Source organism: Takifugu rubripes, chromosome 10, assembly GCF_901000725.2.
Source record: "Takifugu rubripes chromosome 10, fTakRub1.2, whole genome shotgun sequence".
NCBI classification, from domain to species: domain Eukaryota; kingdom Metazoa; phylum Chordata; class Actinopteri; order Tetraodontiformes; family Tetraodontidae; genus Takifugu; species Takifugu rubripes.
In genome coordinates this window covers 11,224,960-11,244,208 of record NC_042294.1, presented here as the reverse complement: position 1 = coordinate 11,244,208, position 19,249 = coordinate 11,224,960, and the positions used below count along the sequence as shown (strand labels likewise).

Sequence of the window (19,249 nt, the reverse complement as noted above, 5' to 3'; positions counted from 1 at the left end):
GACTGGAGAGGTGCGATGGGAACACGCGCGCTGCGTCTGACCGCCCGTCTGCGAGCAGGAACAGAGGCGCGCTTCCCGGGAGTGGCCTGCAAGGAGGCTGCGCTACTGACAGAGACGCCCACAATGTCTCTCTCTCTCTCACACACACGCGCGCGCGCACACGCACGCACGCACACCTGCCCTATTGTAAAAACGGCTGATGATATCAGAATCAAACAGGGTTCAGAGCTGCAGGTCACTGCCACAAAGGTGCGTGAGTGTGTGTGCGCGCGTGTACGCGCGCGCGTTTCCCCTTTGTGACAGAATGGCCTTTTAAACACCGACTGGAGACATTTTCCTGCTTCATTTCTGTCATGGTATCACATCAGAGGGACATGCGAGGTAACATCTGCCCGCTGCAGTTTGTGTCAAGAATAAAGGCCCGAAGCACAGACACGTTTCAAGTTATTCCAGAAGCGGAAAAGTAAGAATATGACGGAATCTGTACCATTTAAAAATAAACCATAGAACCTAGAACCATGCATTGTTATTTAATCTGCATCTGTACACAATGTAGGAGTGTTGGAGTAAAACCAGGCGTTCCCGAGCTCACGTGTTTCCCTGAGATTCAACAGAAGACAAAGTTTACGTGTAAAATCGTTGCTTTTGGAAACCAAACAATGATGACGGGGACTGTCCGATCCCTGATCACTGATTATTGATCACTGCCAAGTTTCAAAGTCCGATAGTGTTCAGGTGGCGCCATCTAGTGGAGGAAGTGGGTACGCCACTGATAATAGATGAGCAAACGGTAAGAAAAGGTCTGAGCCAAACGATAAGATCTGTGAGTCAGAACAAACAGTCTGAAGATCAACTCCTTATAGATAACGTTTCTCATTTATTACATCGCGACACATGTCGTGAGGTGAGGCACATCACCAGAGTCGCAAAAAGAAAACAGTCTGTGCAAAAACTGCATTTTCATAAAGACTTACAACATGGAGGCAGAGAGGAACAAACGGCTCAGTGTTTCTGAAGGTCTGCAGCCCGGATTTAAAGGAAAATTTCACCCGAAACTGAGAAAACTTATTTTTCTCACACAATGAACAGAAACTGGAAACTTTAAACATAAAAACAAGCATAAATAATTCTTTTTTATAAATAAAATTAAAGCACCAAGATCCCAAACTGAAAAAAAAAGTAATTTAGTACAATTTTAGGCCTTGGACCTAAACCATCAACATACTTCATACAGTAAGTTTAACCTTCACCAACTTTCATGTGAGTAAACACTGGTCGACACTTTGTATTCTTGATTAATTGGAGTTTGGAAGATTTCAAGGTCACTTTGGAACTGTAAAGATTTAATGTGGAAGGTTACCTTCCCAGTTTAAACTGGATAAACTCTCTTCTCGTGGCTGATGATCATTATGATGTTGTGAAACTTGAATTGAAAAACCCGGAGCAGTAGGTAGAAACACGGGGAGGTAGAGAGCAGGCGTAAAAAGAAGAGCAGGTTTTGCATAAAGCAGCTCAGCGTCGCCAAGGTTTGTGGCTTTGAAGGCAACTGTTCATGCTTTTACCACCATAATGCACAAAAGCAACATGCAACTTTCTTATTCGTATACTAGGACACAGTCACGTTTACACACAAACACGGAAGACGCGTGGAAATTGGTACCAGAAACGTGGAAATCCAGTGGAAAAGACATATTGTTCCTGTTGCTTCTGCTGTTGCACGCACAGTTCTCACACCATGAGGAATTCCATTTTCTGACAGTCTCAAAACACCATAAACGCATATATTTATTTTTCATTAAGACAGTAATGCTTCGCCAAAAGTCAGGACTTCCTGGAAAGACAAGAGTGTTCATAATTTGATAGAAATTGTGATTTTTGTCTGGAAGAATATTTCTATCCTCTATGATCTCACAGTGGCAACAACACTGTCATCAAGTACGTTTAAGTTCACTATTATTAACCACTCATGTAAACTCCACTGTATATTTATTCATTATTATTTCTATTTTTTTTTAATCTGTAATATCTTTAAATGAATCTTTCCAGGAAGGTCAAAATGAGGCAACATAAAGGCTTTTAAGGCTTTCCATCCGCAGCGTAAGGAATGTAAATAACCACACGAAACATTTGGCACTTGTGTTGTCAGAGATGTTTCGGCTGCTCTTCGTCTCCTCCTCTTCATCAGATCATCTCTAGTGTCTTCAGATGGGGGCTTCTCCCCAGAAAAGAGCTGCGTTCGCTGTCCTGAGCGCTGCATAGTGTTGATAAAACGTTAATGCTCTGGTGAGGACGGAGTATGGGGAGGAGCCACATAATGAGCAGGGGAGGGGCCACATAATTAGCAGGGGAGGAGCCACATAATGAGCAGGGGAGGGGCCACATAATGAGCAGGGAGGGGCTATATCACCATCACGGGCGGGGCCATGTGGGAGGGAGGGGCCACACTGGACTGGGAGAGGTCGCAGGGGAGGAGTCACCTGTCAATCTTTGAACTGGTTCTAAACCAGTTAACACACTTTACAGAGGGTATGTGCAATGGTCATACTGGGACAGGGTACGAATGGACTCGTTATACTGGGATAGAGGATAAATGGACTGATTATAATACGATTTTAGTGGACAAAATCGTCTGTTACCTGGAAGGCTCAACCTTGGGCTACACAATTGACACCACGTGATAACAAATCAAGAATTAACCGGATTTCTAAAGAACCTAAATTCGGGTTAGTGCAGCCAGTTTCCTCCATAAGGGCACCATTAAGGACTAGAGGAGTGACCTGCCAGCCTTTTGTAGCCAGTGTGAGAACTATAAATCCACCGGTTCCTCCCACTCAGGTCCAGACCTCCATGGGGACCATGGCCTCTTTGGAGCCGATTGGAGGAAGCAGGTTCTGTTCGCTCAGGAACTGTAGAGGAAACTGCACCACAAACCCGTGGATCTTCTTTAGCTCCTCTTGAGCCCGAGCGGGGTCCTCCTTGTCCAGGCCCGGCTTGGCCAGGTAGCCCTCCAGCTCCAGGATGTTTCTAACGTCACTGGACGGCAGGCAACGGAACACCTGGGGGAGAGTGGCTGGAGTCAGACTTCAGACTGCTCTGGACTCCTTCAGCAACCATCTCAATGTAACCATAGCAACGGAAGCAAACATTAGAGTCACCTTCTGGTAAATGGTGGCGTTCCTTGCACAGGTCGCCATCCAGATCTCTTTGTAGAAGTGGTCGCTGATGGGGTCGGACACATCGATGGAGGGATCCGTGTGAGCTCCCAGAATGGTCCTGAGAGGTCGAGAGATTCCCAAAGAAGTACAAAATTTAAGTTCCAGGCACAAACTAAAATACCGAAAGACTGATTTCTGGATGTTTCCGTACTTGAAGCACTCCAGGCGAAGCTGTAGACCGTATTTTCCTGCCTGATACGCCTGCCCGTCCATCACCGACGCCACCGTCTCCGAGTCCTCCACGATCACCGCCACCTCGCTGTCCCTCTTTCCCAGCATGCTCCGGTCATTTATGTTGGCAGAACCTGTAAGCAGGTCAGAACGTCAGCAGATGGCGCTGCAACGCAACAGAACCGGTTTAAGGCGCAGACAGAGGTGGCGCTACCGATGATGACGGTGTTGTCGTCGGCGATGAGCATTTTGCTGTGCACGTAGATGAGCTCCGTCACCAGTTTGGCCTCCAGCTCAGCGTGAGTCCTCAACCCAGCAAAGGAGATGTAGTTCATCCACTGGTCCCCCACTGGGAAGGAGAGCAGGTGACAGTGGGATTGTGGGAACTTCCAGATTATTAGTAATAAATAGATTAATGTAATTGCAGTTTATCAATTCACTCCAATTCCTTCTCATAGGCACAGGCTCCGCCCACACATACAAGCCCCTCCCATACCGACAGGTCAAACACAACAGGAAGTTTACAGTAAACACTCACTCTCTCTCTTCAGCTGTGAGATGATGGAGTGATCTCCTCTGTTTATGGTCCTGAAACAGAGACAAAGGAGACGCTCGATCGGTTCTAATGATGGATGATTTCCACCTTCGTTTAACAACCAGCAGCTGGGCGGCGCCGCACCTGTAGTTGAAGTGCATGACGGCCTGAATGGCGCTGCCGCCCCCTGTGGTGATGTCTCCCTCGAAACCCGGCAGCAGCGGCGTCACCACGTACACTCGGTACCTCTTACCCTCCCTGAAAGGATTCAAAATCAGCTTTGCATCAGTTACATATAAGAAAGAACCTTTTGACCTTTCTGGTTGTGCATCAGGATAAAGCTGACATGACCATTACTCATGAAGGACTGATGGTCGACAGAGTGTGTGTGCGTGCGTGCATGTGTGTGTGTGTGCGCCCCACCTGTACGCTCTGATGATGCGCTCAGCGATAGCGTCTCCTATCTTGTTGAAAACATGCCTGTTGTCTGCACAGCTGATGAAGAACTGATTCTGGAGCAATAATGGAACAACAATCAATACCCGATCGGCATAAATGTGGCGTCAAAGAGCGAACAGACGTCCTCGTCCCGTGCTGCAACCCGCAGGTCGCTCCGCTGCTGTCACTCACCTCGATGTAGATGAAGTGCTGGCTGTTCTGGATGACGTGCACGTAGGCGTTGTGGATGGACTCCTCATGGTATTTGATGCCAGCGGACCAGTCACAGGCAGAGCGGAGGATCTGAGAGAGGACGAGCGGGTCAGCAGGGACACACACACACACACACACACACACACACAGAGAACAGCAGAGGAGAATCATGTGACCATCTGTGCTGAACCCACCTGGACTTTGGTGTTGATGCAGTTGGGGACTTGGTATCGCTGCTCTCCAGCAGTAGTGTGAGATTTGGGCAGCAGACACGGGTACGACTGAGAACGATACTTTGGCTTCACCAGCTGGAGGGAAGAAGCAGAGCATCAGATCAGCAGATCAGCAGAGCAGCAGAGCAGCAGAGCAGCAGATCCGTAGAGCAGCAGATCAGTAGAGCAGCAGAGCAGCGGATCAGCGGAGCAGCAGAGCAGCAGATCAGTAGAGCAGCAGAGCAACAGAGCAACAGAGCAGCAGAGCAGCAGATCAGTAGAGCAGCAGAGCAACAGAGCAGCAGAGCAGCAGATCAGTAGAGCAGCAGAGCAACAGAGCAACAGAGCAGCAGAGCAGCAGAGCAGCAGATCCGTAGAGCAGCAGATCAGTAGAGCAGCAGAGCAGCGGATCAGCGGAGCAGCAGAGCAGCAGATCAGTAGAGCAACAGAGCAACAGAGCAGCAGAGCAGCAGATCAGTAGAGCAGCAGAGCAACAGAGCAACAGAGCAGCAGAGCAGCAGGACAGCAGAGCAGCAGATCAGTAGAGCAGCAGAGCAGCAGAGCAGCAGAGCAGCAGAGCAGCAGGACAGTAGAGCAGCAGAGCAGCAGAGCAGCAGAGCAGCAGATCAGTAGAGCAGCAGAGCAGCAGGACAGCAGAGCAGCAGATCAGTAGAGCAGCAGAGCAGCAGAGCAGCAGAGCAGCAGATCAGTAGAGCAGCAGAGCAGCAGAGCAGCAGGACAGTAGAGCAGCAGAGCAGCAGAGCAGCAGGACAGTAGAGCAACAGAGCAGCAGAGCAGCAGAGTAGCAGAGCAGCAGAGCAACAGAGCAGCAGATCAGTAGAGTAGCAGGACAGTAGAGCAACAGAGCAGCAGAGCAGCAGAGCAGCATCTCAGTGTTCAGTCGGACCTTGGTGAAATTCCAGCGCTGGATGAAATGTCTGGCCACGTCTCGAGCTGCCTTCCCATGAACCACAGAGGCGATGTCATGCCAGGGCATTCTGGGGGTGGTGTGTCTGTCAATGAAGTCTACCAGAGCAGAGAAAGGTGATGAGGACCGGCTGGAAGAAGAAGGACCCCCCCACCCCCCCATAGACCCACCATCAAACGGTTTGTCCAGCTGAATCCAGTCCCTGTACACAAAGTTGCAGTAGTCTTTTCCGTGCCAGAAACGCGTGTTTCCAAACAGTTCTCCCATTCCTGTGTGTAAACGAGCCGAGTCCTTTCCTAAAACACAGTTTATCCCCCAAATGCAAAGATTAAAAAAAAAAAGTGATGCAAACTGACACAACTGGGAGGACAAACGAAATAAACATCTCAAACTCTGACTCAAGCAGTAGCTGAAAATAGGTCCCAGGAGATGTTTCCAGCTAGGGCGAAGTTACAGCGGCCCGCAGGTACGAAGAGGCCTGTGAATATTTATGAGGCGTTTAAACGATTTAGATGTTCAGGGAAGGTTGAGGGGGGGTGAGACAGTGATGCACGGCTGTTTGGAAAATGCTTGGACAGCAGAAATTAAACAGCAGCCGGAGAGAAAACAGCGCTGGTCCTGAAGGTGACTGTGTAACTGAGGGTCTCACACACACACACACACACACACACACGCATGCAGCCAGTTTTACTGACACCACCCATCATACCAGCAGATGAAACACAGCAGGTACATAGGCAAGGAAGGGTCAGGTATCTGGCACAAACGGGTCTAGTGAGCCAAGGAATAGAGTTATTTGTGCGTCTATTCCACAGCAGCCAGTATAAATGCATCAGAATGAAGGTCGTCCACTCAAGGTCAAATCCACTGCAAAGCACACGAGCCAAGGAGCGAGTGACGAGGCCAGGGCCCGGCGTGACCATGGATCTATTAAGGCAGAAACGTTCGCAGAACCACGTCGCTGCCTGATATTAGTCGTCTGGGTTTCTGTGGCACGATTCCGCGTTATATTGCATTTATATTGCTCCCCTCTTCACAGGCGCCGCAGCAGCAATCAGCCCGCTAACAAACTCAGGAACGCGCAGCTTCGACCACAGGACCTGTCGAGTGTGGCTCCGGCCCAACACGGTATCCGCGTCTCTTAATAGATCCATGGGGGTGAGCCCAGCCCTGCTGCCACTGCACACTGACCATCAGACGTGGTCGTGGTCGCCCTGGACTCCGTTAGCCTGTTGGGGATCAGAGTGTGTTGGCTGGTGACGGACCACCCTAAACACAACGGCCACGAACAGTGAGACAGCGCCACGTACTGGACCGGAAGGCGTTTGAAGCGGATGGTTTAGAGACGAGCACCGCCTCCGTCTCTGGCGTGGATCATTAGCGGGTTGGGACGAAAAGGGTGCGTCACTTTATTTCGTTTTACAATAAAAAATATGACCCACTTTCATTCTCTTCGTTGTCCAGGTCGCTGTCGCTGTCAGCCGGAGCGAGCCCGTGCTTCTGCAAGTGTCTCTTGATGCTGAACCGGGTCCTCTTTAACCTGCTCTGACCCTTCAGTTTGGGCTGGTCCACAGAGTCCGACAGGCTGAAAATCCCCTTGCCGTTGTTCTGGGAGGCAGCACGGCCGCCATTGGCCGGTGCGGCCTTGAAGGAGGAGACCGCCTCCTGAAGAACGGTCGGAACAGGTCAAAATAAAGGCCTGAAAGCCATGAAAACTCAGCCAAAACAGTCGTGAAAACTAGGACGTAGCTACATGGTGCGTGATCTGGTCCCCCTGCGCCAGCGTGACGCTCCCGACATCCGTCAGCCGATGTTCCCAGTCATCCCAGCGACCGTACGCCAGGTCGATCCCACCAACGAAGGCCACCGACTGGTCAACCACGATGATCTTCTCGTGATGCGCCCACAGGTAGACGGCAGAGGAGACGTGGTCGGGGTTACGCATCACCTTTCAGAGGAGACACAGTCAACACATTAGGGTTAGGAGAGGAGAGGAGAGGAGAGGAGAGGAGAGGAGAGGAGAGGAGAGGAGAGGAGAGGAGAGGAGAGGAGAGCAGAGGAGAGGGGAGGAGGGGAGAGAGGAGAGGAGAGGAGAGGAGAGGAGAGGAGAGGAGAGGAGGGGAGAGAGGAGAGGAGAGGAGAGGAGAGGAGAGGAGAGGAGAGGAGAGGAGAGGAGAGGAGGGAAGGGAAGAGGAGAGGAGAGGAGAGGAGAGGAGAGGAGAGGAGAGGAGAGGAGGGGAGGGGAGGGGGGAGGAGAGGAGAGGAGAGGAGAGGAGGGGAGAGGAGAGGGGAGGGGAGAGGAGAGGAGAGGAGAGGAGAGGAGAGGAGAGGAGAGGAGAGGAGAGGAGAGGAGAGGAGAGGAGGGGAGGGAAGGGAAGACGAGAGGAGAGGAGAGGAGAGGAGAGGAGAGGAGAGGAGAGGAGAGGAGGGGAGGGGAGGGGAGAGGAGAGGAGAGGAGAGGAGAGGAGAGGAGAGGAGAGGAGAGAGGAGAGGATGGGAGGGGAGGGGAGGAGGGGAGAGGAGAGGAGGGAAGGGAAGAGGAGGGGAGGGGAGGGGAGGGGGGGGGAGAGGAGAGGAGAGGAGAGGAGGGGATGAGGAGAAGGGAGGAGAGGAGAGGAGAGGAGAAGGGAGGAGAGGAGAGGAGAGGAGAAGGGAGGAGAGGAGAGGAGAGGAGAAGGGAGGAGAGGAGAGGAGAGGAGGGGAGAGGAGAAGGGAGGAGAGGAGAGGAGAAGGGAGGAGAGGAGAGGAGAGGAGGGGAGAGGACACATAAAGGAGGGGGAGGACGCTCTCTGACCTTGATGTTTGGGTGGAGGCGCAGCAGGGTTCTCTTGCTGTATCCTGAGTTGATGCCCAGCGCCAGCTCCACCTCTTTATACAGCATCACAAAGATCCTCACGCCTTGTTGCTACAAAAAGCAACAGGGACTGAATATTTCCCTTCGAAGGCCGATTCTACGCGCTAACATGCATTTAGTTTAAGTTCATGTCTCCTGTAAAGGCTGAATCACAGGAAAGGAAAGATAATCTGCACAGAAGGAGCCAGAAGGGCCTCATCAAGAGGGCAGCAGCAGATTATATTACAGCTGTGAGGGATTTAAACGTCCCCGCGGAGGAGTTCAGATGTGCGTCTTCCGGCTGTCTAACTTCGGAGCTTTGAGTGTTTCCTGCTCACCGCTTTGCGCCTGAGGATGCAGTCGAGACGCCAGCGGTTCCCCTCCACCACCGGCCTCTTCAGGAAGATCTCAGGACTCAGCCTGTCAAGCATCACACAGACTCCTATCATATTCATGTATTTAGCGCTCTTTGACCCTTTTCCTGAAACAAAACTGCACCTTCAACAGTGCAGACACACACACACACACACACACACACACACACACACACACACACACACACACACACACACTGCAGAGAGAAACTCACCACCAATCTGTGATGAATATTTCCTCTTTGGCTTCTTCGAGTGCGTTTGCTACGTCCTCCATGTAGGTTTTCCCATTCACATACCTGAAACACACACACAGACATAAACTTTTAGACTCTTAACTTTTTAATTCTGTTCTTTCATCAGACACACACACACACACACAAAGAAACGCACACACACTCTCTCACAGAGTCTAGTGTTGCCCAACAGGGAGGCAGGTGAAGAGCAGGTGAGGCTCACTTTCACCCCGTTTATATCAGGTTACTCCAACGAGACGGTCTCACACTCACACACACACACACACACACACACACACACACACGTGCACACACGCAGGCCCATTACTGGAGCCTATGTCCTGTTACTTGGGTGTGAGACCGTCGCCCTGTTGTTCACTAATTTGTATCACTTTAACGTGACAACCGTCCCCATTAATTCAAATGACTGAAAGGTCGCCTTTGGTCCAGTCGCGGCAGCGTTTCCATGGTTACCATTTGGCTGGGATGTTTTGCTCTTCCCTTGCGAAGGACCCAAAGCGGTGGTCAGTGAGGAAGGCTGAACCGTGTTTCTGGATGAAGCCTTCAATGGACTGACCCCACCAACGGGCGTGTCTGTAGCTGCTGCACTTCAGCACCAGTGACCTACACACACACACACACACACACACATAAACAGATCACAGATCATGCACTTCTCGTTGCCATAGGAGAAATGTGAAGGAGCATCCGGACACGCACCTGGAGAGGCTGTCGACGCGGACGCCGTGTTTGACCTCTGTGTCTTTGGAGTCCATCTTGATGCCGAACTCTTTGTCCACCAGCATCACGAAGGAGATGGCGCCCGAGTCGGGTTTCATGTACAGCAGGAACGAGTCCTTCACCACCAGCCAGCTGCACAGTTGAAGTTGAACCCGTTTAATCACGACTAACCCGAGGAGATGGTCAGAGCACCAACGAGTCTGCAGGTCCCCACTGACCGTTTGGACCAGCGGTAGCACATCTTGCTGTGGCCCGCAGCAGTTCAGCCCGGGGATTCTGTGGCCACCGGAGCGCTTCAACACCATCCCTTCTCTGGAAGGAAAGAGGAGATGCAGCTTCCCAGTGTCACCATCATAAAGCAAACCTCCACTACGGAACCAGCAGCAACGCAGGATCCGTGGTCGAGACGCGGCCTGATGTCACACACGAACAGGAACTCCCTATAAACTACTCACAAGCCTTTTGGTCCCAGGTCGTGGATGAACGACAGCTGACTTGCATCAATAAACTCCACCTGAGAGAGGACAAAGGTGCTTTCAAGCTTCTGGCTGCACTTCCTATCTCATTTAACTCTTATTTCCAGAAATGAAGGAGCTACCGTCGCGTGGTAGTTCCTGTACATGGGCATCTTCAGCAGGTTATTTAAGTAGTCCTCCAGTTGTTTCTGGATAAATCAAAGAACGTATCAGCGACTCTGCTGGGATGGAAGCTGTGGCCGCGGAAGAAGCGCCTACCCTGCGACTGGAGACCTGTCCCTCTCTGTTCAGATCTTCCTCTCCTCCTCTGGGCAGGACGGGCATCTGTCTCTCCTCGTTCCTCGTCTGCCTCTTCACCGTGTGGCTTCAATCAGAACAGTGGGATGAAGCTGGGATTCTAGATCCACCTGACTGTAGAAACACTCGTCTACCTGCGCGTGGGCAGCGGCAGCTTCATGAAGGTCTTGTAGGTCCTCAGCTCCTTGTGCAGATCGATAAAGTGTTTCTCCTTCCTCTTCACCAACCACGTGAACTCCCCGTGTCTCATCTCGATCTTATAGACGGCCGGCAGCGACTGAACACACAAGCAAAGCACAATCTAGTTTAAATAACCTCGCGGGTGATTCCTGCAGAGCCTGAAAGCTGCTGCGGCGTCGCCATCACCAGCAGGGAGGTGACGAATAGCTGCACACTCATGACACCTCTGTGAGGAAGTCATGGCTCCACGGAGCTGCTCTGGGCCTCCTGAATGGTGGAAGCTGCTCTCTTCCTGCTGCTTTAACCAGGCACACGTCTCCCTAACGACACTAAAACGCCTGGATAACTGCCGCTAATGTGACTTTAAGCACGTCTACGCGGTTTTAAACACACTGATCCGTCACCTTGTTGATGCTCCTCTGCGAGGTGATGTAGAAGCGGTCCTGAGCCGAGGTGAAGCGCTCCACCTCCAGGATCTTGGCGGTGATCGGAGACGACAGGAAGACTCTGGCCGCGGGCTCCTTGAACCCCACTGTGTGATAGACGGCCTTGAAGGGCAAATGCTCGCCTGCAGACAGGAAGAGAGGTCACGGGAAACAGGCGGGAAACGGCGGCGGCGGACGCGAGCCCGGCTGGCGACACCACACCTGGAGCGGCGATGTCGGTTGTGTCGTACTCGCCGTCGTCCAGGTCCAACTCGTGAGTGTCCAGCCTCTCCATGATGCCGGTCATGTCGCTGGCTACCAGCTGCAGGGTGCTGGAGGTCGGCTCGGACTGCTTCAGCATGGCTAACGCTCAGTGTGGAGCCCAGGGCTCACCTGGAGGCACAGGTGAGGAGAAAAAGGCATTAAAACCCCGGCTGTAATAACAAGGTTAAAGCTCAAGCAGCAGTCAACGAGGAGCCGTCATCATAAAAATGTCCCTTGATCACTTTATACCTTTAATTTAAGCTGTAAACAGTGAAAAGAATAAACGCTGGATTACATCTCCATGTTTAATGTTGTGAAATCTGGCGTGACGCCAGGTCAGATTTCCGTTTCCGCCCGGACGGTTGTAAAAAGGAAAAGGTTGCGAGCGTGATTCCCTGACTCCGTCTGACCTCGTGGCTCTTTACAGCTGTTTGGTCTTCACAACCAGGAGCGGCAGTAATCCAAACATCAGGATTAACACGGGAGCAGGAACCTGTTTGAACCACATTCCTCAGTGAGCGAGCGAGCGAGCGAGAGAGAGAGCGAGCGCGTGAAGCCGCCTGTAACTCAGCAGCAGACGCGTCGGTGCACGTGGTCGTGGATGTAGAGCTTTTCACTTAAACTCACCCAGGAACATGAATGTTTGGATAAAAGTGATCTGTTACTAACGATGGCGGAAACCCCATCAGCCAATCAGGAGCATCGACGGGGCTCAAGTGAAAACATGGAGGAAACGGCTGGTAAATATTTGAACGGGTGATAAATCAGCTTTCCTGTGACAATCTGAGTTAATCATCCGAAATATACGGAACAAAGAAACCAGCCAATGAGGAAGCAAAACCGACGGTTCGCCCATCTGCCAGGCAGGGATCCCACAGAACCGTGCAGGAAAATCTGGGAATCATCTGGGAATCATCTCTTCTAAAAGTGACCGGGGGAAGAACCGTCTTCAGGTCTCCGGTGGGACGTCAGACGCAGGAGATTCAGCAGCCAGGCCCACAGAAACGCCGCCTGTGGCGTCTTAAATGGATCTAAATGGATCTCACGCAGAAGAAAACGAGTAAAACTGTGGTCGTCATTCACTCCCTCAACAATGAGGAACCGCAGCGCAGCGGCATCCCGATTAATCCAGAAGTCGGAACACCACAGAACTCCCACTGGCATCATATAGAAATCCACTAAACAATGCCAGGTTCCGCTCAACTGTTGCCATGGTGATTCGTGGCACTCACGTTCCACCTTTCGATACTGATCCAACCTCAAATAAAAGGTTCTAACAGCAAAGCAAACAAATGAGATGCAAACTGGTAGCAGCTTTTCTGACGTATGCAAACCACCCTCAGCACCCAGATCCCCAGTGGCTCTTTGTCCTTTCATGACAGGTGACGCGTTGAGGTGCGGAACGGGGCCAACGTGGGCCGAAGTGCACGGGAGGTGTGTCGGCTGATGTCAGCAGGTCCAGGAGGAGCTGGTGATGCTGGGAAACAGGGAAGAGCGGGAATAACAGAGAGCGGAGAAGAACCTGAGCGTAACCTGAGATCCTCGACATTAATGTTTCCTGTTGTGGAGATGGATCACCAAGTACCAACAACACACCCCTGGTGGAGCCGGGCCCGGCTTTGGGCTCGTGTTCCACAGGAGCGTCGCCTTCCCCATCAAAGGCAAAATTTACAGGAACCACTTAAAGCAGCATTCCACAGGTTGGGAGATAAACTACAGGAGCTCGTTAGCGTTAGCTTGTGTGGCGACTCTTTGACGATCACTGGAACGCAGCTCGCGTCGCCCCACCAATACAGAAAAGCTCGCTCGTCTTTGGCGCTCTGCCCGAACTTTACTGCAGATCTGAGATCAGCGGCGCAGCTGCAGCTCTAATTATTCAGTCAAACAGAGACAATTCAGTTTAAAGAATAATAAAAGCCGAGGGAGTGAATGAAAGGAAAAAAACCTAAATATGAGGATTAATTCAGATCTGTGTGTGTGTGTGTGTGTGTGTGTGTGTGTGAGCCCACACATCACTTAGATTAATTGGGTACAGTGTAGACCAGCACCACCCACCGCTACAGCACATCACTTGTCAGTCACGTGGCTCTTCAGCACACACACACACACACACACACACGCACACACACACACTCACAAGTTTTCATTCTTGTCCAACAACAATCGTCCCACACCACCAGGGGCTGATGTAGCCAACATCACCAATACCATCGTGAACAACAGACAGCAGCAGGGAACAAACAAGTCGTTTATCACATGTGTGTTGAATTTATTTCCATCTGAGAACACGGCGGCGGTCGCTACGTTAGCCTCGTTAGAGTCTGTAACTTCCTCCCTCTGTGGAATCCCCATCCCTGCGTCAGATAACAGATGTCCAGATGCCACCACCACCATCACGATAACTCTCCCTGGTGTCAGTCAGAACAACCCAGAGTTTTGATTCGAATGTTGGCTGACAAATATCCACCTGAATGTGCATCAAAATAACGAAAGCTAAAAACCTGACTGAAGAAGCTCTTTGTTTGGGTACTTTTGCATTCCATTCCATTACGCAATTCCATTCTTTAAGTTCAAATGATCAATTTTCACACACACACACACACACACACACACACACCACACACACACACACACACCCACACACACACACCACACACGTGCAGCTGAGCGACTATGAGGGGGGGGGGATGCACTGACCTGAGCCTGCGGATGGAAGCTCATCATCTTCATCATCGTCAAATATGTTTCTCAACAGGAGGAACGCTCCTCACACCCACACACACACTCACACACACACTCTCACACACACTCCCGGGTGCACAGAGTCCTGACACACATGCAGGCCAGCAGCAGACTGACAGAGGTGGGGGGGCACTCAGCTGGGTGGACACGCAGGAGGCGCCACTGCAGAGAAGGGTTATGGGAAACCTGAGCACAGCCAATCAGCAGGAAGGGGCGGGGCTTCTCTCAGGGCACCTGTGTGACTTTAAAGGGGACGTTTAACAAAAATAAAAGCTTCATTAATTCGTCAAAATGATTGTTGACGCACTGAAGGAAAAAAAATTTTCTCTCTCTGAAATTTAACAATTTATTTTTACCACCTTTGATTATTCTTTTCAGCTAATAACATAAAGGTGCGAAAATGTAATTAACACTTATATTGTGAAGAGCGAAGTTATTAAACATGATTCAAGACAATGGATCAAGGAGATGCGCTGACAAAGCAACACCAGCAACGCACTGAAGTTGGGTTTAACATAAAAAACGATGTTAAAACGATGACAAACACCTTTTGGTCCACAGCAAAGGAGCTTCTATTAACCCAGTAAAGGTCACAAATAAGACAAGCGACCTGTAAAGGTCTAAAAGAAGACCTGCGCAGGTTATAAAAGTGCTGCTGTTGAGCGGAGGTGGCGGCGAACAACCATCCCAACGTTGTGACTCACTGTTGACATTCCAGGGAAGGACTGAAGACTTCAGAATCCCACCCTCCACAGAACAATGGTGCTTCCTGAGACGCTCCAAAACAAGTTCAACGTCACCAGAACTCACATTTTCCAAGTCTGGTCACATTGTAAAAAGTAGATCATTTTCACAGTGGCCCTCATTTCTGCATTTTAACAGCTCCAGTTATAAAATGACCATCATCAAAATTATCAATACATGAAAATTCCCCCTAAAATAGACAAAGTGGCTGAAACTGAATTAAAGAGGCAGCTAATAAATGGTTGCACAGGGACAGAGGGGGGTACAAGGAGTGGTTGTACTGGGACTGTGGGGAATAAATAGGCTGATTACAAAGTATCACTTAAAATACTTATCTGCTACTCTACCGTTGCTGTATTCTTGCCCTAAATTCATGTTTTTTTACTACAACGGTTGTTTTTCAGTTAAATGCAGAGTGAGCTTGTTCCAAACTTCTCTCCGAACAGAAAAGAATCACAAGTTTGTGTGAAATACTTGACTCTCCGTTGAGAAACCAGCCTTTGGCAGGTTCACGGCTGCATGTTCGGCCTTTCACGAAACTCTAACTCATTATTTCATTACGTTTTTGGTTTCAGTGAGACTTGTTCAACATGTGCAGTGCGCAAAGGGGAAATGTTGCGTCACGTATGGCGTAAAACAAAGAGCGGTGATGTGATCCACCACCAAGCAGGTTTCCACCACCTGTGAACACAAGTGGCAGAGAAAGTGTCTGAACCTGAAAATGTTCATGGATTAACAATGACTTCCGCCTCATTCAGGTTCGGACAGGTAACCAGATGTAACCAATCACAGCAGCAACCAGCACCTGTGAAACACCGCCCTCTAGCGGACAGAACGCGGGTACTGCACCATCCTGATATCATGTCAGTGTTTTATTGCTTAACCTCAAACTCAACATTTATTCACTCATGTTTGGAGATTAAGACAAACGTGATATTAAGTAGTTTGTTCCTCCTTTATGCTACAGCAAGAATTCTATTTGAGTGAGTCAGTGGAAGGTAACTCAGGAATGTGAAGTATGATGCCACAGGTTGAGCTGCTGATTCTAATCAGGACAATTATGAGTTTAAAACCAAGAGCTGATCTCGTTACTGGGGATTAGTTATAATGAAAAAACAACATCAGTTTGCTGGTTTTCTCCAACCAACAATTAAAAATGTCAAATTTACTTCTCACAAATAACAAAAATGGGGAGCGAATAATCAAAGGATAAAAGGATCCGAGATGGATGAATATTATCATTTCTTTAGTTAGAGAGCAAAATGTGCATGACCCACAGAGTCTAATCAGTCCTAACAGGATAATTCTCGACGACAAAACTCAATTCAGATGCTTAACCAGATAAACAAGTGTGTGTGTGTGTGTGTACAAATGTGAGAGTTCAATTTACTGAGACATTTCAGGCATTCAGCCGACACACCCAAAAACTTGGGGGGAAAAGGAACCGTATTTTGATATGAAGACCACGTACGTACGAGACTCCCAGTGTCGAAACACCTGAGGTCACCTGACCTCTGTGCACAGAACCAGATGAGCGCCGGGTTCTAACGCGCCGGTTTATCTGGACAGAAACTCTGAACTGTCGACTTGACGAGTTTCACCGATAGTGGATCAATAATCACCAATCAAGATATTTGTTACCGGATTTTACAGAGTCTTGTTTTTATATTTCAGTTGTGTTTTCTTCATTAAATGGATTTAAAATGTATTAATTTATAGTTATCTAAAGGACTCGACCTGTTAAAAAGGGTCGACCAATACTGATAAACAACAATAAACAGCTGAACTAACAGACCTGACAGGTGACACACAATTGCTAATCTGGTTGCCGTGACAACATCAGTTCCGAGTCATTTTCAGCACCTTTATTTTCTGTGTGTTTGCTATTTGTTAAATAATGTGACATTTAAGTTCGCTGCTGACTTTAAAACACCTCCCACCACACCCACTGCCCCTTGAGCTCTTCCTCCTAGAGCTGTGTGTTTGTGCGTGTGTGTGTGCATGTGTGTGCATGTGTGTGTGTGTGTGTGCATGTGTGTGTGTGTGTGCATGTGTGTGTGTGTGTGTTGTATATCAGACCTCACACACCCACAAAGTCAATTAAGCACTTATTTGAGGTGAACTGTGTTTGCTGGAAAGCCATTGCATAAATATATAATCACACACACTCTCTCCCATACATGCACATGCACAAACACACACACACACAGTTTATCCCCAATGTATCCCCAGTGCTTGAGCTGAGCCCATTACCCAGCATCTGAGCTAAAACCAGTGAATCAACTTCCACCCATGACAATAAAATTGCCGCCCACAAACACAGGCTGAGCAGGTTTCTCGTCAAACACACACCCACACACACCTTCTGTAGCATGAACCTGGTCAGACATGCCCCACCCCCTCCACATGCAGCCCTGTCCGTGCACTGTGGAACAGAGAGCAGCAAAGGACTCTTTCTTCTTCTTCTGTGTTTCCAAATACTTCCTGTCCAGACTTCCTGTTGTCGTGCACAGACAGAGGCTGCGACAGTCGTGTAGATTCACATTGTTGCAGCAGAGAAACCACATCACAGCACAATCTGACGATAACCGCCCCAGAATGTTCACATTCCTCATCCTGACCCCCGGTCAGTATTGATGTAATGCCACTGGTCTTCCAGAGGAATCAGATTAACCTTTAGTCCATCATGAGGGTCAACACGACGCGCTTTGGGAGTTTCCCTCTGAACCAGAGCTTCTTCACCTGAGCCAACTCACCTGCCGCAGCAGGTGATGTCTGAAGGTGGAGAGTAAAAAGTGCCACCGTGGTCACGCTCTAAATCGTTTTCTCCCTCAAAGGTTTGAGCTTATGAGGATTAGACGTCCCACAAAGCAAAGTTGCCCAAGACAACAGCGGTGTTGACTCGGGTGGAGGAATTTAGCTGTGACGGACTAAAATACAGAGTAATGAAATGTAGAGGGGGAAAAGCCTCCTCAAAGGAAATATTCGCGTGTATGTTTGCGGATTAGATCAAATGAAACACCAACGGCTCATAAGTCTCTTGTGATTTTTATCAGAATGTGCATTTGAAGGAAGTATTTAACTGATCTATCGAGCAGCGGAAAAAGGAAGGAGCCTTCTGCCAGCGGCTGCGGGTCAGGCGCGCGCTGCTCGGGTCCTCCCAGCGGACCCTGCGGTCCGCAGCCTCCGGGCCGAGCAGCGGCTCTGCGGAATATCACAGGGGAGGGTTCAAGTGATTCCGAGGACGGGTTGCCTTGACAATCCGAAGGGAACCCGCGGCGGAGGCGGCGGCGCGCGCGCCTTCGCATTCTCGCGTCACAGACGCGGAGTTTTTACGCGCAACTTAACGCGTATTGCGTAATTGACGCACCGCCGACCGCCAGGATGCAACAAAAAAAAATTAGTTTACACAGTTAAAAGACAAGCGTGCTGGGATAGACAAACACGCTGGCAGTAACGCACACATTCACGCGGATGTGTGCGTGTGTTTGCGCGTGACGGCGCTAAACTCCTGAACTCAGGAAAGCAATTTTCTTACCTGCTGATGAGAACTGAACCGTCGGCAGCTGCAGGACTGACTGCTGAGGCGCAGTGACCCAATCGAGCACGTTCATGGTGTCAACCACATTCTGTCCTTCGCACTTCCTGTGAATTTACGTTCAAATTAAAAGTTCGTCTTGGAATGAATCAAAAGGTGAGCGTTGACACTACTCCTACCAAGCCTATTATACTAACAGCCAGTAATTATAACAATGCTGTACTACGTCATACTTTCACAACCAAAATCTCGAGCCAAAGTGAAACACCTTTACCGCTGCAAGAGACAATAACTCACATCCTGTTTGTCGAGGATATTATTCTGAAGGGCGGTGTGCTTCTTACTTCCGCTTTTTGACGCGGCTTGACAGCGCTGAACGCGGTTAAACCACGCCTGAACCATCGCAGCTTCATTCCAGAGGACAGTAAACTCCATGACACCGTGTGTCATCACCCAAAATCACAAACTCCAATTAAAAAGTCAACTGGAGAACCGATCGATCGTCTGACATAGAAATATATACATGTGTGAAAAGCAAATGTGTTCAAATACACTAAAATGATGCTAACAAAATATTTATTCTAAATGTTTCGGTTATTCTGTATGTAATTCTGTATGTAATTATATTATTTAAGTGTTAATCTTGACAATCTGAAGTAAACTACGTGAGCAGTGTGAGGTGGTGAC

At 49.6% G+C, this 19,249-nt stretch overlaps 1 protein-coding gene across 1 annotated transcript; it reads right to left on the bottom strand.

Moving 5' to 3' along the window:
* Positions 1–854: 854 nt before the first annotated feature.
* On the bottom strand, positions 855–18,620 carry pld1b (phospholipase D1b). The gene is given in 27 exon segments (XM_029842924.1): positions 855–3,056; positions 3,156–3,273; positions 3,367–3,520; positions 3,601–3,735; positions 3,925–3,974; positions 4,066–4,179; positions 4,345–4,433; positions 4,552–4,662; positions 4,767–4,880; positions 5,692–5,810; positions 5,883–6,008; positions 7,155–7,377; positions 7,466–7,660; positions 8,507–8,617; positions 8,884–8,965; positions 9,135–9,218; positions 9,630–9,779; positions 9,876–10,028; positions 10,115–10,152; positions 10,154–10,208; positions 10,352–10,410; positions 10,495–10,560; positions 10,631–10,736; positions 10,804–10,946; positions 11,254–11,417; positions 11,497–11,667; positions 18,563–18,620. Coding segments are annotated over 26 exon segments (3,123 nt in total). The 5' UTR covers positions 11,636–11,667; positions 18,563–18,620; the 3' UTR covers positions 855–2,831.
* Positions 18,621–19,249: the final 629 nt, after the last annotated feature.